The 14,927-nt window shown below is 39.9% G+C and overlaps 3 protein-coding genes across 5 annotated transcripts in view; 1 reads left to right on the top strand and 2 right to left on the bottom strand.

Annotated features, from left to right (window-relative positions):
* Nucleotides 1-356, bottom strand: part of SEC23IP (SEC23 interacting protein) — a 41,685-nt gene extending 41,329 nt beyond the window's left edge. For 2 of the 3 annotated variants that reach the window (XM_067561330.1, XM_067561332.1), the window contains exon 1: nt 128-356. In XM_067561330.1, coding sequence (XP_067417431.1) covers nt 128-281 — 154 coding nt within the window. In that variant the 5' untranslated portion in view covers nt 282-356. The remainder of the gene's footprint in view (nt 1-127) is intronic. The other variant, XM_067561333.1, reaches the window with a different exon arrangement.
* A 110-nt stretch (nt 357-466) lies between these two features.
* Nucleotides 467-14,927, top strand: part of MCMBP (minichromosome maintenance complex binding protein) — a 37,325-nt gene continuing 22,864 nt past the window's right edge. The window contains exons 1-8 of the mRNA XM_067561334.1: nt 467-755; nt 3,228-3,313; nt 6,203-6,343; nt 6,751-6,792; nt 8,260-8,361; nt 10,037-10,166; nt 11,747-11,898; nt 12,701-12,801. Coding sequence (XP_067417435.1) covers nt 698-755; nt 3,228-3,313; nt 6,203-6,343; nt 6,751-6,792; nt 8,260-8,361; nt 10,037-10,166; nt 11,747-11,898; nt 12,701-12,801 — 812 coding nt within the window. The 5' untranslated portion in view covers nt 467-697. The remainder of the gene's footprint in view (nt 756-3,227; nt 3,314-6,202; nt 6,344-6,750; nt 6,793-8,259; nt 8,362-10,036; nt 10,167-11,746; nt 11,899-12,700; nt 12,802-14,927) is intronic.
* The window catches only part of INPP5F (inositol polyphosphate-5-phosphatase F), a 123,651-nt gene continuing 120,617 nt past the window's right edge, over nt 11,894-14,927 (bottom strand). The window contains exon 20 of the mRNA XM_067561329.1: nt 11,894-12,702. Coding sequence (XP_067417430.1) covers nt 12,681-12,702 — 22 coding nt within the window. The 3' untranslated portion in view covers nt 11,894-12,680. The remainder of the gene's footprint in view (nt 12,703-14,927) is intronic.

Raw genomic sequence — 14,927 nt, 5'->3', positions numbered from 1 at the left:
TCGTTCCCCCACTACCCCAGCTACCGCTGACACCGCCCCCATCAGTCCCCCCAACACCCTTCCCCAACCCTATGCGCCTCAGCAGGATCCTCGGCCGGCCCTACCCTGGCAGCCCCCACGAGCCTACCTGTGCCGAGGAGAGCGGGCCCCGGGGGCGCGGCGGGGGCCTGGCTGACCGGGATGAAGGGGACAGTGAAATTGAACTCGGTAGCGGAGGAGGAGAAGAGCAGGTTGGTGCCGCTGGCGGCGGCGCCAGGCCCGGAGGGCTTCGTGGCGGCCATAGCTGCGACTCTTCCACGTCTCTCCTCCCCACCCCAGGCCGCAGCCGGCCACCAGCCGCACAACCCCGGACCCCGCCCCTTCCGCCCTCAGCGCTGCCCGGCTCCAAGATGGCGGCGCCGGAACCCACTCGCGCCCGCACGCCGCAGCGTCAGGGTGAGAGGGGCGGGCCTAGCCCGGCTGTTTGCCGCCATTGCCGCCGCGGGCCTCTCAGACTCAGGGAGGCGAGGCAGCCTAGGCCGGAAGTTCGGGACCCACCTCGCCTGGGAGCGGGCGGCGAGCGCGTGGCTGGCTACGGTGGGGCGGCAGGGCCCCACCGCCGGGAGCTGCAGGCCCGGGGCATCCCGGCTCCCGCCCTAGCGCCAGCTGCCTTCTCCCCCCGCCCACCCCACGCGGAGCCGGCCGCCTTGCCCACAAGATGCCGTGTGTGGCCGACTGGCTGAACAGCCCCCTCAGCATCGTCCAGGGCATCTTCGGTGAGAGCGGGGCGGCCGGGCCGGGCGCCGTGGCTGGCGGGGAAGGGCTCCCGGGGGAAGATACAGCGGCTCGGGGCGGGGAGCGCTGGGTAATGGGGCGGCTGTGGGGAGCGGAATACGTGGGGGGCGGAGGAGTGGGGGCCCGTGTGGTGCCTCGCTCACCGGGTGGGGAGCGGGTCTGACGGCAGTGGGCGGCGGGTGGGGGCGAGCAGGCCGCGGCGGTGTCCGCTTGGCGGGGCTTGGGGCGGTTTGGCAGCGCGTGGAAGGGGGAGTCCCGTCATCAATACGGCCAGGAACGGGATGGCTGGGCGCGGGCCGAGCCAGCTGCAGCGTTGCATGTTTCTAGTGCAGGACCGAGTCTGGAAGCCACCACAGCAGTAGTGGGGGGGGGGACGACACTGGTTTATGCCTTAAAATAACCAGCAGCAGAGAAATTGGGCCAGGGGCTCGGTGGGGAAGGAGTGTTAAAAGTGCCGGGCTACAAATATTGCGGGGGAGACTTGCTTTCTGTAACTAGCCCGGCTGTCAGGCAGCTTGCCTGAGACCGATTTCCGAAAACGTCTCCTAACACAACAACATTCTTTTCTTACAAGAGACTTTAAATGCCATCTTCAAGGAAGGCGTCTCCTTCCTAACGAGACACCGCTGGCAGGGCTAGACGCGATTATTTGCTTGTGCCCGAGATGTTAATACACAGTTACTTGCATTGATAATCCCACTTTGCTACGATTCCTCCTCTCACAAAAAAGTCTCAACTTCCTCTGAAAAGTTGAAATTGGAATGCAGTTTCATAGAAGCGTGGGGTCGTTTAGTCTAACTCCCTGCCAAGATGCAGGATTTGTTGTGTCCCACCCGGGACGGATGGCTATTGAAAACTTCCAGTGAAGAAGCTTCCATAACCTCCTGAGGCAGTCTGTTCTGTCGTCCTACATGTTTCCTCATGTTTACGTTTCTTGAATGAAACCTTTATTGTGTTGAATAAAGTATTGCAAGAGTGAGGCTGTCGTTCATGGATGGTATTAGGAAGTTATGGCTGAAGTTCCTGAATTTGAGTCTGTTGTAATACTCTGCAAACTCTACTGTGGGCTCATCTAGAGGGGAAGAAGGAAGGATCCCTTTACTGTACAGGAAAATAGGGCTATGCAATGTAAAATATTGCTGAAGAACAATTTAGGAAGTCATTGGAGGCTAGGAGATAGTGTGTACCAAGATAAGCGAGGGCAGCTAGTTGCCTCCTACTTCTGCAGCTAGAAGTAGAAAGGAGTAGTGAAGACAACTTAAGTAGACTAGAAATGATCTAATTTCAAGGATTACCTAATGAGTTGCATGTACTGTATGTACATCAATGGCTTCAACCTTTCCAGACTACTGTGCTCCTTTCAGGAGTCTGATTTGTCTTGCATACCCCCAAGTTTCACCTTGCTTAAAAACTACTTGCTTACAAAATCAAACATAAAAATACAAAAGTGTCTCAGCACACTATTACAGAAAAATTGCTTACTTTCTCATTTTTATCATATAATTATAAAATAAATCAATTGGGATGTAAATATTGTACTTACTTTTCAGTGTATAGCATATAAAGCAGTATAAACAAGTTGTATGAAATTTTAGTTTGTAATGACTTTGCTAGTTCTTTTTATGTAGCCTGTTGTAAAACTAGGCAAATGTCTAGATGAGTTGATGTACCCCTTGGAAGACCTCTGTGTGCCCTCAGGGGCACACATACCCTGGTTGAGAGCCACTGCTGTACATCATGTATTATTTAGGACCTTGTCTACATTGGACTCCAATTTAAGAAGCTATGCTTCTATTCTGTCCTAGCTAAGAAGGTATATGTAACAGTTTGGTGAGCTAGTATGGACAGAGCCAAAGCATGTTAGGTGTTTCTAAAATATGTTCTTGTCTAGAATTATAAACATTTTTCTAATAAGCTCTAGCACCAGTCAATCTGTAAAGTGCATGAGCTCTGTTTGATGCCCAGTACCCTAAAGACCTTAAAATGAGGCAAAATCCCGATGATATTGATTATATCCCCCTGCCAGTAACGGGTACATAGTTCTCAGCTATCAGTACCACTACTTAAGGATATGCCAGTGAGGCTCTTGATTTTAACCAAAACACCATTCCAGGTTTCTGAATTACTGGAATAGGAGCTTGTGAAGAAATAAACACTTCCCAAAAGTATGATCATACATGCACATTAGGTAGGAAGGCTAACAGATAATCCCTCAGCCCTTCCCAGTGGTCTCCAGTGTATTTGAAATCTGTGGTGTCTGGACTTCTCCCCACCTACACAGTGGCTATATTCTCCTTATCTCGCCTTATCGAGGCTGTTATAATATACATTTGTATAAGGATAAAATCCCCTTAACATCAGCAGATTAAGAATGAGTGTCAGATTGTTCAGAGTGCTGAATAAAAGTCCAGTGTACTGTACTATTGCTATCCTTAATGCAATTTGTTTTCTAGCTCAAAATGGTCCAAATCCTGACTGGGAGAAGAAAGTAACTGAATACTTTAGAGAGAAGCTAAAAGAAAATAATGCAACTAACTGGGTAAAATTGGTTAAATTGTTTGGAGTTTTCCATTCTTTTAGCTCCTGCCTTCTTGCCTCTGTATTATAGGGACTTACTGGCTTTTTTGACAAGTTTGTCCTTTAGAAATGCATTTGTGGAACTTGCTCATATTGATCTGAAAGGGACATTGTTGCAGTTTTAGCCCAAAATTTGGTTTATCTTAAAGTTATTTAAATGTGAAAAACCTGGACATAAAGCAAAATATGTAAGGGTCTGATCCAAAGTGTATCTTGAAATCATTTGAAGTGACTTCAGTGCACTTTGGATCAGGACCTAAACAATTGAATGCCACCTAAATGTGGTCCATTAGATGGCAGTAGCTGATAAATGCTGTCCTCTATATTGAGTGCTTGTGTAGGCATAAAAATCTTCCCTGACTACTTGTAAATTGGAAATACATTTTTGTACACCAAATGTTTGTGGTTTCCTGCAACTTAGCATCTGATCATGATCTGTTGTTGCAATACTTGATGCTTCAGCTGATTGGAGAACCAGCTGTTATGGCTTCTGCCTTTCAGTTTTGTTGGTGAAAAAAATAATTCACACCTCCCACTAATTGCACCCTTTTGTGCCATCCAAATTCCTACCCTGTATTTGGAAATCTGATTACAACATTCTCCTCATTTGTAAACATAAGGTGCAATACACCTGATTCCTCAAAGCATGCTTCTACTCTGAAAGGTGACTGAAATTGACACTGAATTCTATATTTATTGGCCCTCAGGAACTTTCAGGTTAAATATGCCCACTTTAACGGTAGAAAAGATATTTTTCCCACCTTGGAATCTAAAAATCAAGTTAGTTTACTGTATTGTGCATCAAAAGATTCTGCAATTGAAGTTAATGAACAATTTTGTTGATAATACACAAGATGGAATAGAATTCGTTCTCTCCAACATAGCTGTGTTAGCCCTGTAGGGTTAAAAGGGATTAAAAGTAGTAAAACCTTATTTGCTTATTTTAAAGTAAGCAGATGATTCAAAATAAACACCAGATTTGATGTTTAGTAAAAAGTTGCCAGTTTTGCATATTAACTTTTCTGATAACTATATTTTAAGATGGTCTCCTCCTCCCCCCCCCCCCCCCCACCCCCCCACCCCCCCCCCCCCACACACACACAGAGTCTGACAATCCAACTAAGACCTGATTTTTCAAAATCATATAGACTTCTAGTATAGCTTGTGCTGGTGTCATTCCAGTCATGTGGAAGTTGGTTTGCCTGGACAACCCATATTCTTCTCTTTTCCATTGTCATGTCATCCCATATGGAAAAGCTTCCCTTACCTTCAAGGAGCCCTGTGTGTTTGGCTGCCTTTTCTTGGCCATTTGGAACTGTGGATGTTTTGATAATCAGAAGAGTTGCATGCAGTATCTTTCTTGTTTTTGCAGTGACATGGCAGTATTCTCTTTGTGTTTCTCCTTACTCAGAGTTGTGCTTTTCCTCTATGTAAATGAATAAAACTAAAGATTTTTGTAAAAACCTTCTGTGCATCCCACTGTATGTACATCAGCTTACTGGTTTCAGGACTCCTCGATAATTTTACAAAGGCTTTCTTGCAGCCAATAAACACCCTTACCAGGCTGGCTTCTTATCATAAACAAGTCCAAAATAAAGTCCTCAAAGTCCCCAAGTTACAAGTCAATAGATTGAAATTTCATAGATTAAGATGTATGTATTCATCTTTTCCCACACTTCATCGATTCACTCCCAGGCCTTTCTGCCTGAGTCTTCCCTGCTTTGGCAGGCCACTCCCAGCCCTACCTAGGTGGAGTCTTTTCTCCCTTGGTGTCTCAGGGTTTCCTGCAGGATTTTTCTCCTTTCTGCATCCCTCAGTCTCTGCTTAAGTCTGTGTATACTCCTGGTCTCTTTCTACCGATTCTGCTCCCCTATCTATCCCAGAGGCCTGGTTGGGTCACATGACCTTCATTTTCCCATTGGATGTGTCACAGATAGGACTGTGACCCATCTCCTCCTAAAGGGCCAGCCACCCTGTGACAGTAACTTTTACCATTTTAATTTTCTTCTTAAGTTTCATACTTTATGAATTTTACTTAAGAGGAGTTTATTCAAAGAATAGGTAATTTAAGATAGTGCAGTATCAAGGGTGTCAAAAAGGGATGTCAGTTGAAAATGAAATCTCGGTCAAGAAACACTGTTAACTTTAATTTTTTTTAAATTCAATAATTTTTAAAAAGCTTTCTGATAAAATGCCCTTTTAACAGTATTTCTCTAAAATTCTGTAGAGGACGTGTATTTTTTTCTTATGCCCCTGTTAAAGGTCTAAGAGCAGCACTCTCACAAATAGACCCACCTCCATTCCTCTCTGTTCACATGACTACCATCTTCCTGTTCTGCTTCACTTTCAACTTTGCTCTTTCCCAGGCTTTGATGTAACAGCAACAAGGTGTCAGTGCAACTCACCATCACCAAATCTGTGTAACTAATTATACACAAAGAGCTGTCAAATGGCCAAAGTAAACAAACTGGAACTAGATACAGAAATATACTTTCTCTAATCTTTTAATTATGGTACATCTTAGCTGTTATCTATAACAACAGTAGGTACAAAAATTTCAGATGGAAATGTGATTTACACAGTTTGGGTTAGGACAGATGAGAAAAAATTAAGTCTCATAACTGACTACATGGTAGCAGACCAGGGTGCTTAATCTTGCTCGCAATAATGAAGTCATTGAGGAAAATAAGTGAATACTAAGGGTGCTGGATGACCTGAGGATAGTAACTAAAATATGGGATGGTATCTCTACATTATTTGACTTCCTTCATGGTACTTATCAGTATTTTATATATCAGATGTTTAAAATAAAGTCTACTATTAATTTGATGTTTGTTCATACTTTTTAAAGGTACCATCATTGAATGATGTTCCCCTACATTACCTGAAGCCCAACAGTTTAGTGAAATTCCGCTGCATGGTTCAAGATATGTTTGATTCTGAATTTTACATGGGAGTCTATGAAACAATTGATCCAAATACTAAAACACGTGTAAGTAAAATACTGATGAACTGTTAGGGTAAATGATTAGGGTGAACTAACTTTTCTTCATTCACATCTTTACACTTCTCTGTCTACTGAACTGAACCCCTTGTGTATTCAAGGGCTGCACAACATTAGTTCAGTGTAAACAGACTCAGGTGACATTAGGGACATAACATTTTACTATATCTTTGGTTGTGATCTGCTACAAGTAGATAAAATTGTTGAAATTATTATAACAAGTGTTTTGTCGGAACAGAAATGAATGTTTCCCTTATCTGTCTATAGAATTTAAACAGAGATTTTTTTGGAAGGACTTTAAGACTAATGACTTAGTTTCTGTTATCAGTAGTAATTCATGTGATTCAAGATGTTGAAAGGGAACAGAATTATCACATTGCTTTTTTTGTTGGCAGGTTTTGCATTTTGGTAAATACAGAGATGTAGCAGAATGTGGGGTAAGTTGTGCAACTGCTGTACAATTTAAGCACTAATGCTTAATGTAGTATATTAAATTTCAGCTTTTCATTCTCTTGTCTCCCTCCTCCTCCCCACAATGACCTCCAAGAAAACATGCAATGAACCTTCAAATTAATTAAAATAAATCAGTTGATTTCCCTTTTCTTGTCAGCTAGGTATCATCTCTGCCACTTTTGGTTTTTTTTTTTTTAGAGAGTGATATGGATCTTGCACCAACCTCTTTGTTCTTCCCTTCTCTACTTCCATTTTTCTGTCTTCAAAACTGTGGAAACCAGAAGTGTTGTAAAGATTGATTAATGTCTATAAAATGCAGTTCAGTTGAAAAGCAGTGTATAAGTTCAGTATTAATTATTTCAACCCTTCAGTTCAATTCCTGGAAATATACAGCTCTTGGGATTCAAAGTGAATTCCAGGCTTGGGAAGCATTCCTTGTTGCTCATAGGTCTTGAGCCACTTCCATGCCACTTAAAATTAGTTTTGCATACTGATGATGTTAGTTATGGCCAAGAATTAAAATTTTGGTCAGTATCCCTTCAAGAAGACAGACCACTGGCAAAACATGTTCCCTAACGGAATATACTCTTAGAATCATAGAGTTGAAAGGGACCTCAGGAGATCATCTAGTCCAACCACTCTGCTCAGAGCAGGACTAACCTCAGCTAAATAACTTTGATAGTGAAGTCAATTTACTTTTTTTTTTTTTGATAGAACAACTTCATTAGAACTAGAATTGCAGTCTCCGTTACAAAGTATCGGGGGAAAAAAGAGACTTACATTTTGCTTTACAAAATGTATCTGAATTCATGGTTATAAGCAGGTTCTGCTTACTTACACCATTCTTACTGTTGTAGCACACAAATATGGTAGAGAGTAAGTATCTAGTAATCACTCTGTTTCTTTCAATACATTCTTAAATAAGAATGATCAAAAAATTAAATGAGCTTTTTGACATTGTTCGTGCAATTGCATTGATTGCATTTGAGACCAAGGAATCAGTCATTAAATTATTGCTCCATAGTAAGGGAATCCTTTAATGAATGATTATTGCTTCTGCCCAAGAGATTAAAGTGACTGAAAGCACCAAAAATTTAACATTTTTATTGAAAGAATGGAATAAAACATATCCAACTAAACATGGAAAAATTGCAGAAGAATATCTTTACACAGATCCCTTTTTCTTATGGCACAAAAAATATGGTCTGGAAGATCAAACAAACTGGAAAATTTGTATGGAATGCAATTTAAAATTACAAATGGATTGTGTTTAGGTTTTTATAGTCTTAATTTCTGTGCTTTAGATAGTAAATTGCTTCATTAGGAAGCTGCCTATTGTAACTTATTATGGATAAGTACATAATTCTACTGACAGAGAAAGGAAATGACTTAAAAACAAACAGGTTCAGGTTTTTAACATTGAGTGTCGTGATTTATTATTGGTATCCTAGCCTCAACAGGAAATTGATTTAAACTCCTCACAAATGGTCACTTTGGAGAGACAGACTTTCTACTGTGTTCCAGTGCCTGGAGAGTCTGCGTGGGTGAAAGAAATATCCTTTGTTCAAGCCTGAGCTATGTTGATTATGATAAACTTATTTAAAGTGCCTTGTATTTTGAGGGGATGAGAAGGAAGTTGATGAGGGTGAGGACATGAAAGTTAGAAGAAGAAAAGATGGAGAACCATACGCTAGCCCAGTATGGAAATATATGTGGGAGCCTCACTTCCTTGTTGGGGTAGAGATTTGGGGTTAGATTTTTCAAGTGATTGCAGACGAAGTACTTGAATATTTCTGCATGTCTCCATTTGAAAATATGTGGGGAGTAGCATATGCATCTTCAAACAGTTGACTTTCCCCTTTGCGTTTGGACTGTAAAGAACAATTGTCACCCATCTGCTTACTTTGGTAGACGGAAGTTCCTCAGAAGAAGCAAAAAGAATTTAAGTAGGGGTTGAGATCAGCAATTTTAAAATAGTTATTGGAATTGGTTCTGATACATCGACACTTTTCTGAAAAGTAAGTTAGGGCAGGGTTATTATTATGAAGCACCAGTAAAATGTATAGTAGCTAGGCAATATAATTTGGTAAATTAAACACCCTTGAAAGCTGCATTCTGCAGCTAATGATTATATTTTTAAAAGATTAGGTATGGTCTGTCATTTTCTAAAACAGCACAGACCAAAGTGTCTGAAAATAAATCAACCTCAGACTTAGCCTATTGCAACTAGAAATTGGACTGTCCCTGCATAAGGGATTGGGCATGCTCATTTTAATATCTTTTTGGAATATGTTTTGGTTTTTCCCCCAAAGTGGGTAGGTGGGACTAACACTTGAGCTAGTCTGCATTTTTTAAAAAGGGGAAAACCTGACTGTAAAATTTCTCAGTGGGATTTGCCACTTCACATTTTGAGTTCAGAATTTGTTTGAAAAGCTACTCTCTGCTTGCATTTGGCTCAAAATGTAATGTTAAAAAAGAAAGCATAAGACCAATAGAGAGAGATCCATTTTTAAATAAACTTCCAAAGGAAATCATTGTTTTTAAACTCTCAAACTTTTCCCTATAATATTTGCAACATACACATTGCAGCACTGTGAACCTGACTATAAACAAAATAGAAACTGATTTCATTGTTCATATTCCAAGTAGAGAGAATTGGGGGGCGAGAGGGGAAGAAGAGATGACATAATAGTAAGATGAAAATTAGATATTTAAAGTTCAGTTTCATAATGTGTGGCATTGCTAGTAGCCTAAATTATTCTGAAATATTTCTACTTGGCTGAAGTTGTCAATCATACTTTAAATGTACCAGACAGTAACTTTTTAAGTATCTCCAAAACGTCTGTGAAATGTAAAGGATATCTCTTGTATAAAATAGGAATGTAGGGAAGAGAGGAAATCTTCCAAGTTCTGAGTTGTAGTTTTAGTTTAGGACCCCAATTTATGGACTTAATGGAAAAGTGTTGTCTAATGTTAGACAAGAGACTAAGAGTCAGGGTTTCTGGATTTTATTTCAGCTAAGCCATTGACTCACTGTATAGTTCTTGGGCAAGTTACATAACTTGGATATGCCTCATCAAATGACAGCACCTTAGTACAATTTGCAAACCTATTGTGATATTATCTTGTCCAACAAGACAGCCAGGCTATTATTATTTGGATAATGCTACTTGTGCTGGTTGACTTTTTTCAAATTAGTATGATGATGTCCTTAATTCTTAATTTAACGCATATATTAGTGCGAGTCAGGCACGAGTTAGCCCTTCAACATCCTACACTCCAAGTCGCCACAAGAGGAGTTATGAGGAAGATGAAGATACGGAGCTGCATCCATCTAAACAGAAAGAACAGCATATGGGTAACATTTGATATATTGATGATTAGTCATTTCAGTATTATTTTGAATTGTTCATGTATCAGGGTGAGTCAGTAGTGTTGTCCTAGTCTTTATCACTGTTCTGGTTGAACAGTGAATGGAAACAAATGAGAAAATCAGCCCTTAACTTTTAAATTAGCCCCAGATAAATGTTACAAAGTAAACCTTGTATAGTGTGTGATTGGTTTTCTACTGCTTTATTAAAAGCTAGTGTTTCATGGCTGTAGCAGTAGTGTTGTGGCTGCTGTGTGAAGACAGGGCTTCAGGCGCTGGACCTCAGGAGATCTGAGTTTAATTTCCAGCTCTGTCTCAAACTTCCTGTGTGATCTTCAGGAAGTTGTTTAATCTCAGTGTCTCTTTTTCCGATCTGTTAAAAAGGAGATAAAACAGACAATGGAATTGTCTGTTTAAATTGTAAACTTTTTGGGACAGGGATTGTCCCTTATTACTTGTATAGAAAGCACCTAGCAAAATGGGGCCTAAATCGCAGGTGAGTCTGCTTTACTACAAACAATAGTTTAGGTCTTCAGGACTCCCACTTTGCCTCTCTGTCTCCAGTGACAGCCTCCCATCCCCAACTTTTTAAATTAATATAATTGACTTGCATTACCTGGAACTGTCTTTTGCCCTCCAGAGTTTGGAAGGGAAAGTGAGGAATCCCAGGCATTTGTAGTCCCCTGAAAAAAGGCCTCAAATCCTTAAACTTTCTGATGGTATTTCCAAAACTGGCAAATGTTAGCATGAGGCAAATCAGGTATGTGTGCATATCTTGCGCATTCACAAACTGATGAGAAAATTGCCTGCCCTATATGATGTGTTCTTTTGAGCAGGAGGGGGTTAGTTTAAAAATAAGTCCTTCATGTTATTTATAAAAAGTACTGCAGAATCTGTTAATTAGAGCTTTGTTTTGGGTTATATTTCAGTCGGTTGAACTGTCAGTTTTTAAGGTTTTAAGTATTTTGTTAATAATTTTCAGTTTAAAATACATCTGTTTCTTATATCTGTTATATTAGGTTTCAAAATAATTACTCTGATTGCTTTACCTTCATATGTAGTCTAAAGTAAGCAGTTAAAATGGCATTTTATCTTTGCATTAAAACATGAAACTAAACATATTTGTAAGAGATAAAAGTATTTTATTTCTGTTTAACTTGTTTTTAAATACAATACACAGAATGAAGTATTTCCACAGCTTTACACAAATAATAGATTGCTTTGAAGGTGAAAATGTGATGCTTAAACATAGACTGAGTCAAGTCAAACCTCCTTGGCTGTATTTAGGTCTCCAAGATGAACAGATTTTCATGACTAAAATCCTACATACTCATCATGCTGTTAATTTTTGGCAGTAGATATACAAATCTTTTACTTCTATGAGGGACAATAAAGTAGTAACTGGTAGAAAGTACTGCTTACACATAAATTGTTTTGTTATAGTTCTTCCAAGATCCCTTTTTAATTCCAGCATGCTTCTGAGTTGCACTCTGAAGGAGGGAAAGTTGTTTAGATTTGCTGTTATGCTTAAGTAAGCTGTAGAAGGCTGTCATTCCTTCATGTTACAGGGAGTATAGGTGATATCCATGGGTGTGGCGAGCCAAAGCGATTAGAAACTGAAGCTTCTGCAGGACATCAGCTGATCTCCCCAAACTGCTCCCCTCCACTTGATCTAAACTTTCCGCTGCCAGGAGAGAAGGGCCCTGCATGTCTCGTAAAGGTAACCAGACTATGGAGGTGATGACCAAAGTGTGATTGCCTCGCTGAGAGGATAGATTAGGGGCATGAGAGAGAACACTGGACCCAGAGCAGTTACAGTAAGAACCCTATGTTATACTGGATGTTACCTCAGATAACAGCTGTCCTGTTTTCCTCTTCACTGCCAATAAGGGATATCAGAATTGCTAACGTCAGTGCTAGTAGGTGTTCTAGCACATATATTCATAGCTGCACTTGGCAAAAAGGTTGTCATTTCAAGACACCCAAGTGTAAGGATGATGTTGACTCATGGACTCTTGAGTAGGTTGGAGATGTGCTCCTCTAGAGGAAAAAAGTGTGATGGAACAAGAGGGAAATAATGAAGTGTTTGTTTTCACTTCATATTTGAAATAGTTTCCTATTGATTAATATCTAACGCTGATTACGAAACTGCAAGCAGTAAAACTCAACTAAGCTGTTTCTATATTTAATGTTCTATTCTTCAGCAAATCTTATTCTACAGTGTAGAATTTCATCTTTTAATGGACAAGTGTGGTTGTTTGGTGTTCCCCACTGTGTGGCAGAAAAAGGCAGATAATATAAATCCTACAAAAGTAGAAAGTAGTTTTTGCAATCTCACCTTCTTAAAAAACTTATTTGGAACAGAAGACACAGCCTCACTGCACAAATTCTCTTTAATCTACAGTTGTGTACTGAGATTCCTACTTTTGTCTGTTGAAAGACAATCCATGCTGTCCTCGTTCTTGCAGTACATCATTCTGTTCCGTCTGCCTCCTTGTTTTATCATTCTGTCGTTGTGGCAGGTCTACGAGAGATGGGAGAGTTTCAAAGTCAATGATACTCTTGAGGTGTATGGCATTTTGTCTGTGGATCCAGTGCTCAGCATAGTGAACAATGAAGAGAGGTAAGGTTTAGACTGTGATTCTGACCTGCGGCAATTTATGAAGTTAAAAAGCAAAATGCGTTGAATGGTTGTGCTCTAAAAATTGAGAAGTGTTCAACCATTTGTCTGAGCATTATTCTAAAAATGCTTTTTGCCAAGTTCTTTGTCCATAGAACAGGTACTGCATGAGCAATGGCTGTGCATATTTCCCAGACTGCCCCAGTGTGCCTCAAAACCATGGAGAGGAGACCACATCATGAATGTTAAATCATATTTCTTTCACATCTATTCAATCTATGGTGAAAGGCTCCTTATTACATAACCAGTTCGTTAAGTGATCTAGATCTCTAAACTAAGCCTCGTTTTAATTCTTTTGCCATAAAGAGATGTCAGATGTTAATAATTTCTTTATTTTGTGTTGGAACATTTACTAGTTCATGGTGTTGGAAGCATAAACCATAGCGGATAAAATTAAGACGAATATTCAGAACGCTAAAATTTGAAAAACAATTAAGGAAATTATTGTTTTTATGCCTTTATATTAAGTATATCAGAATCAGGAGGCCTTCAAGAGAATCGGTACATAAATGGAGGAATTGAGGATAAGGATATTTCAGAGAAGCTAAATTATTTATTTGTATCGGTCTTTGTCATAGATATAGATATAGTTGTCATAGATATAGTTTTCAGATAATGAAGTTGAGATGTTGTCAAACTGAAGTGTCAAGTGTTAATGCTAGAACAAATTTATAAACCGGACAGGATCAGCTGGTATTCATCTAAGAGATTTGAAGGAACTTCAGAATGAAGTGGCAGAGTTAATGAAACATTAAAATTAGCTTCTGTAACAAAGGGTAGCAACTGTACCTATTTTTTTCAAGTGCTGGATAATTCTTGGAATTAGATTAGAGAAATTTATTTCAGGACCGAGGAAATTGGTTGAAAGAATTAAAAATTATTACAGAACACCTATAAAAGTATAGCAAAATAAAGATGGGTCCCGCAGACAGATAATGAAAATGATTGGCAGCATGAAAAGTCTTCCATATGAGAATATGAAAAAAAATAGAACTGTTTACTTTAAAGAAGAAATAAATAATAGGGGCATGGGAGAAGTATACACAATAATGAATGGTGTAAAGAAGTTGTATCAGATGTTCTTATTTACCCTCTCATAATACGAGAACAAGGGAACATCAAATTAAATTAAGACAACAGATTTAAAACTGAAAAAAGGAAAATACTTTTTTTATGTAATGCACAATTCATCTGTACATCTCACTGCCACAGATTAAGAGGTAGTTAGAGACCAAGATGTTAGTAAAATCTAAAAAATGGATTAAACATCTGTAAAGAAAATGTCAAGTTACATTAGATAGGATTTTTAAAAAATAGAAGGGATATAAAGCCTGGTATCATGGTGCAAGCCAGTCACTCACTGATGGGATTATGAAGGAAACTATCCTAAAGGGCATGTTATTTTAACCCAAGTTATTTTAACTTTGTTCTTTGTTCTCTGAATAATGCTGTACTGGCGACTTTTGGAGATGGGGAAATTCTGCACTAAAAAATTAAACTCTGCACACGATATTTTAAAAGTCTGCATATTTTATTTGTCAAAATAACACAATATAATCATGCCAGTTTCAATTATTTTTGTAATTTATTTCAAAATACTTGTCAGCAAAGTATGTTTCTAACAATACAGACAAGAAAAAATATTCAGGAAATGTTTTTTGACAAATTAGATTCCTTACTATTCATATTAATTCAGAACTTTGAGTAATAATTCATTAAGCTACAAGACAGAAATGGATTTCCTGCACCCCTCAGAAGCAGTGCAAAGACTTGTGGGAATCAGGGGTAACAGAAGGAGAGGGAAGTAATTCCTGGGAAGGAGCTTGGGAGTCAACCTGGAGGATTGTTGGGTGTGAGTGAGAGAAGTATGGAACAGGAATGGAGGGGCAGGGGTTGTTAGGGAGTTGGGGAGCCTCCCCGATGCAGACCCTGGCTGACCACAGCCTCTCCCATTCAGTCAGGCACATCTGCATCCCCATTCTGCCAGGCATATCTGCACATGTCCCTAAGTGGCCCTGCAACCCCACTCCCCCATGTGTTCCTGCACCCTCAGCCAGGCAGAGCTGCCC

This window comes from Emydura macquarii, unplaced genomic scaffold, assembly GCF_026122565.2.
Source record: "Emydura macquarii macquarii isolate MOO-44397 ecotype Brisbane River unplaced genomic scaffold, CSIRO-AGI_Emac_v2 contig_2372, whole genome shotgun sequence".
Lineage (NCBI taxonomy): Eukaryota > Metazoa > Chordata > Testudines > Chelidae > Emydura > Emydura macquarii.
This window is presented reverse-complemented; position numbering and strand designations above follow the sequence as displayed.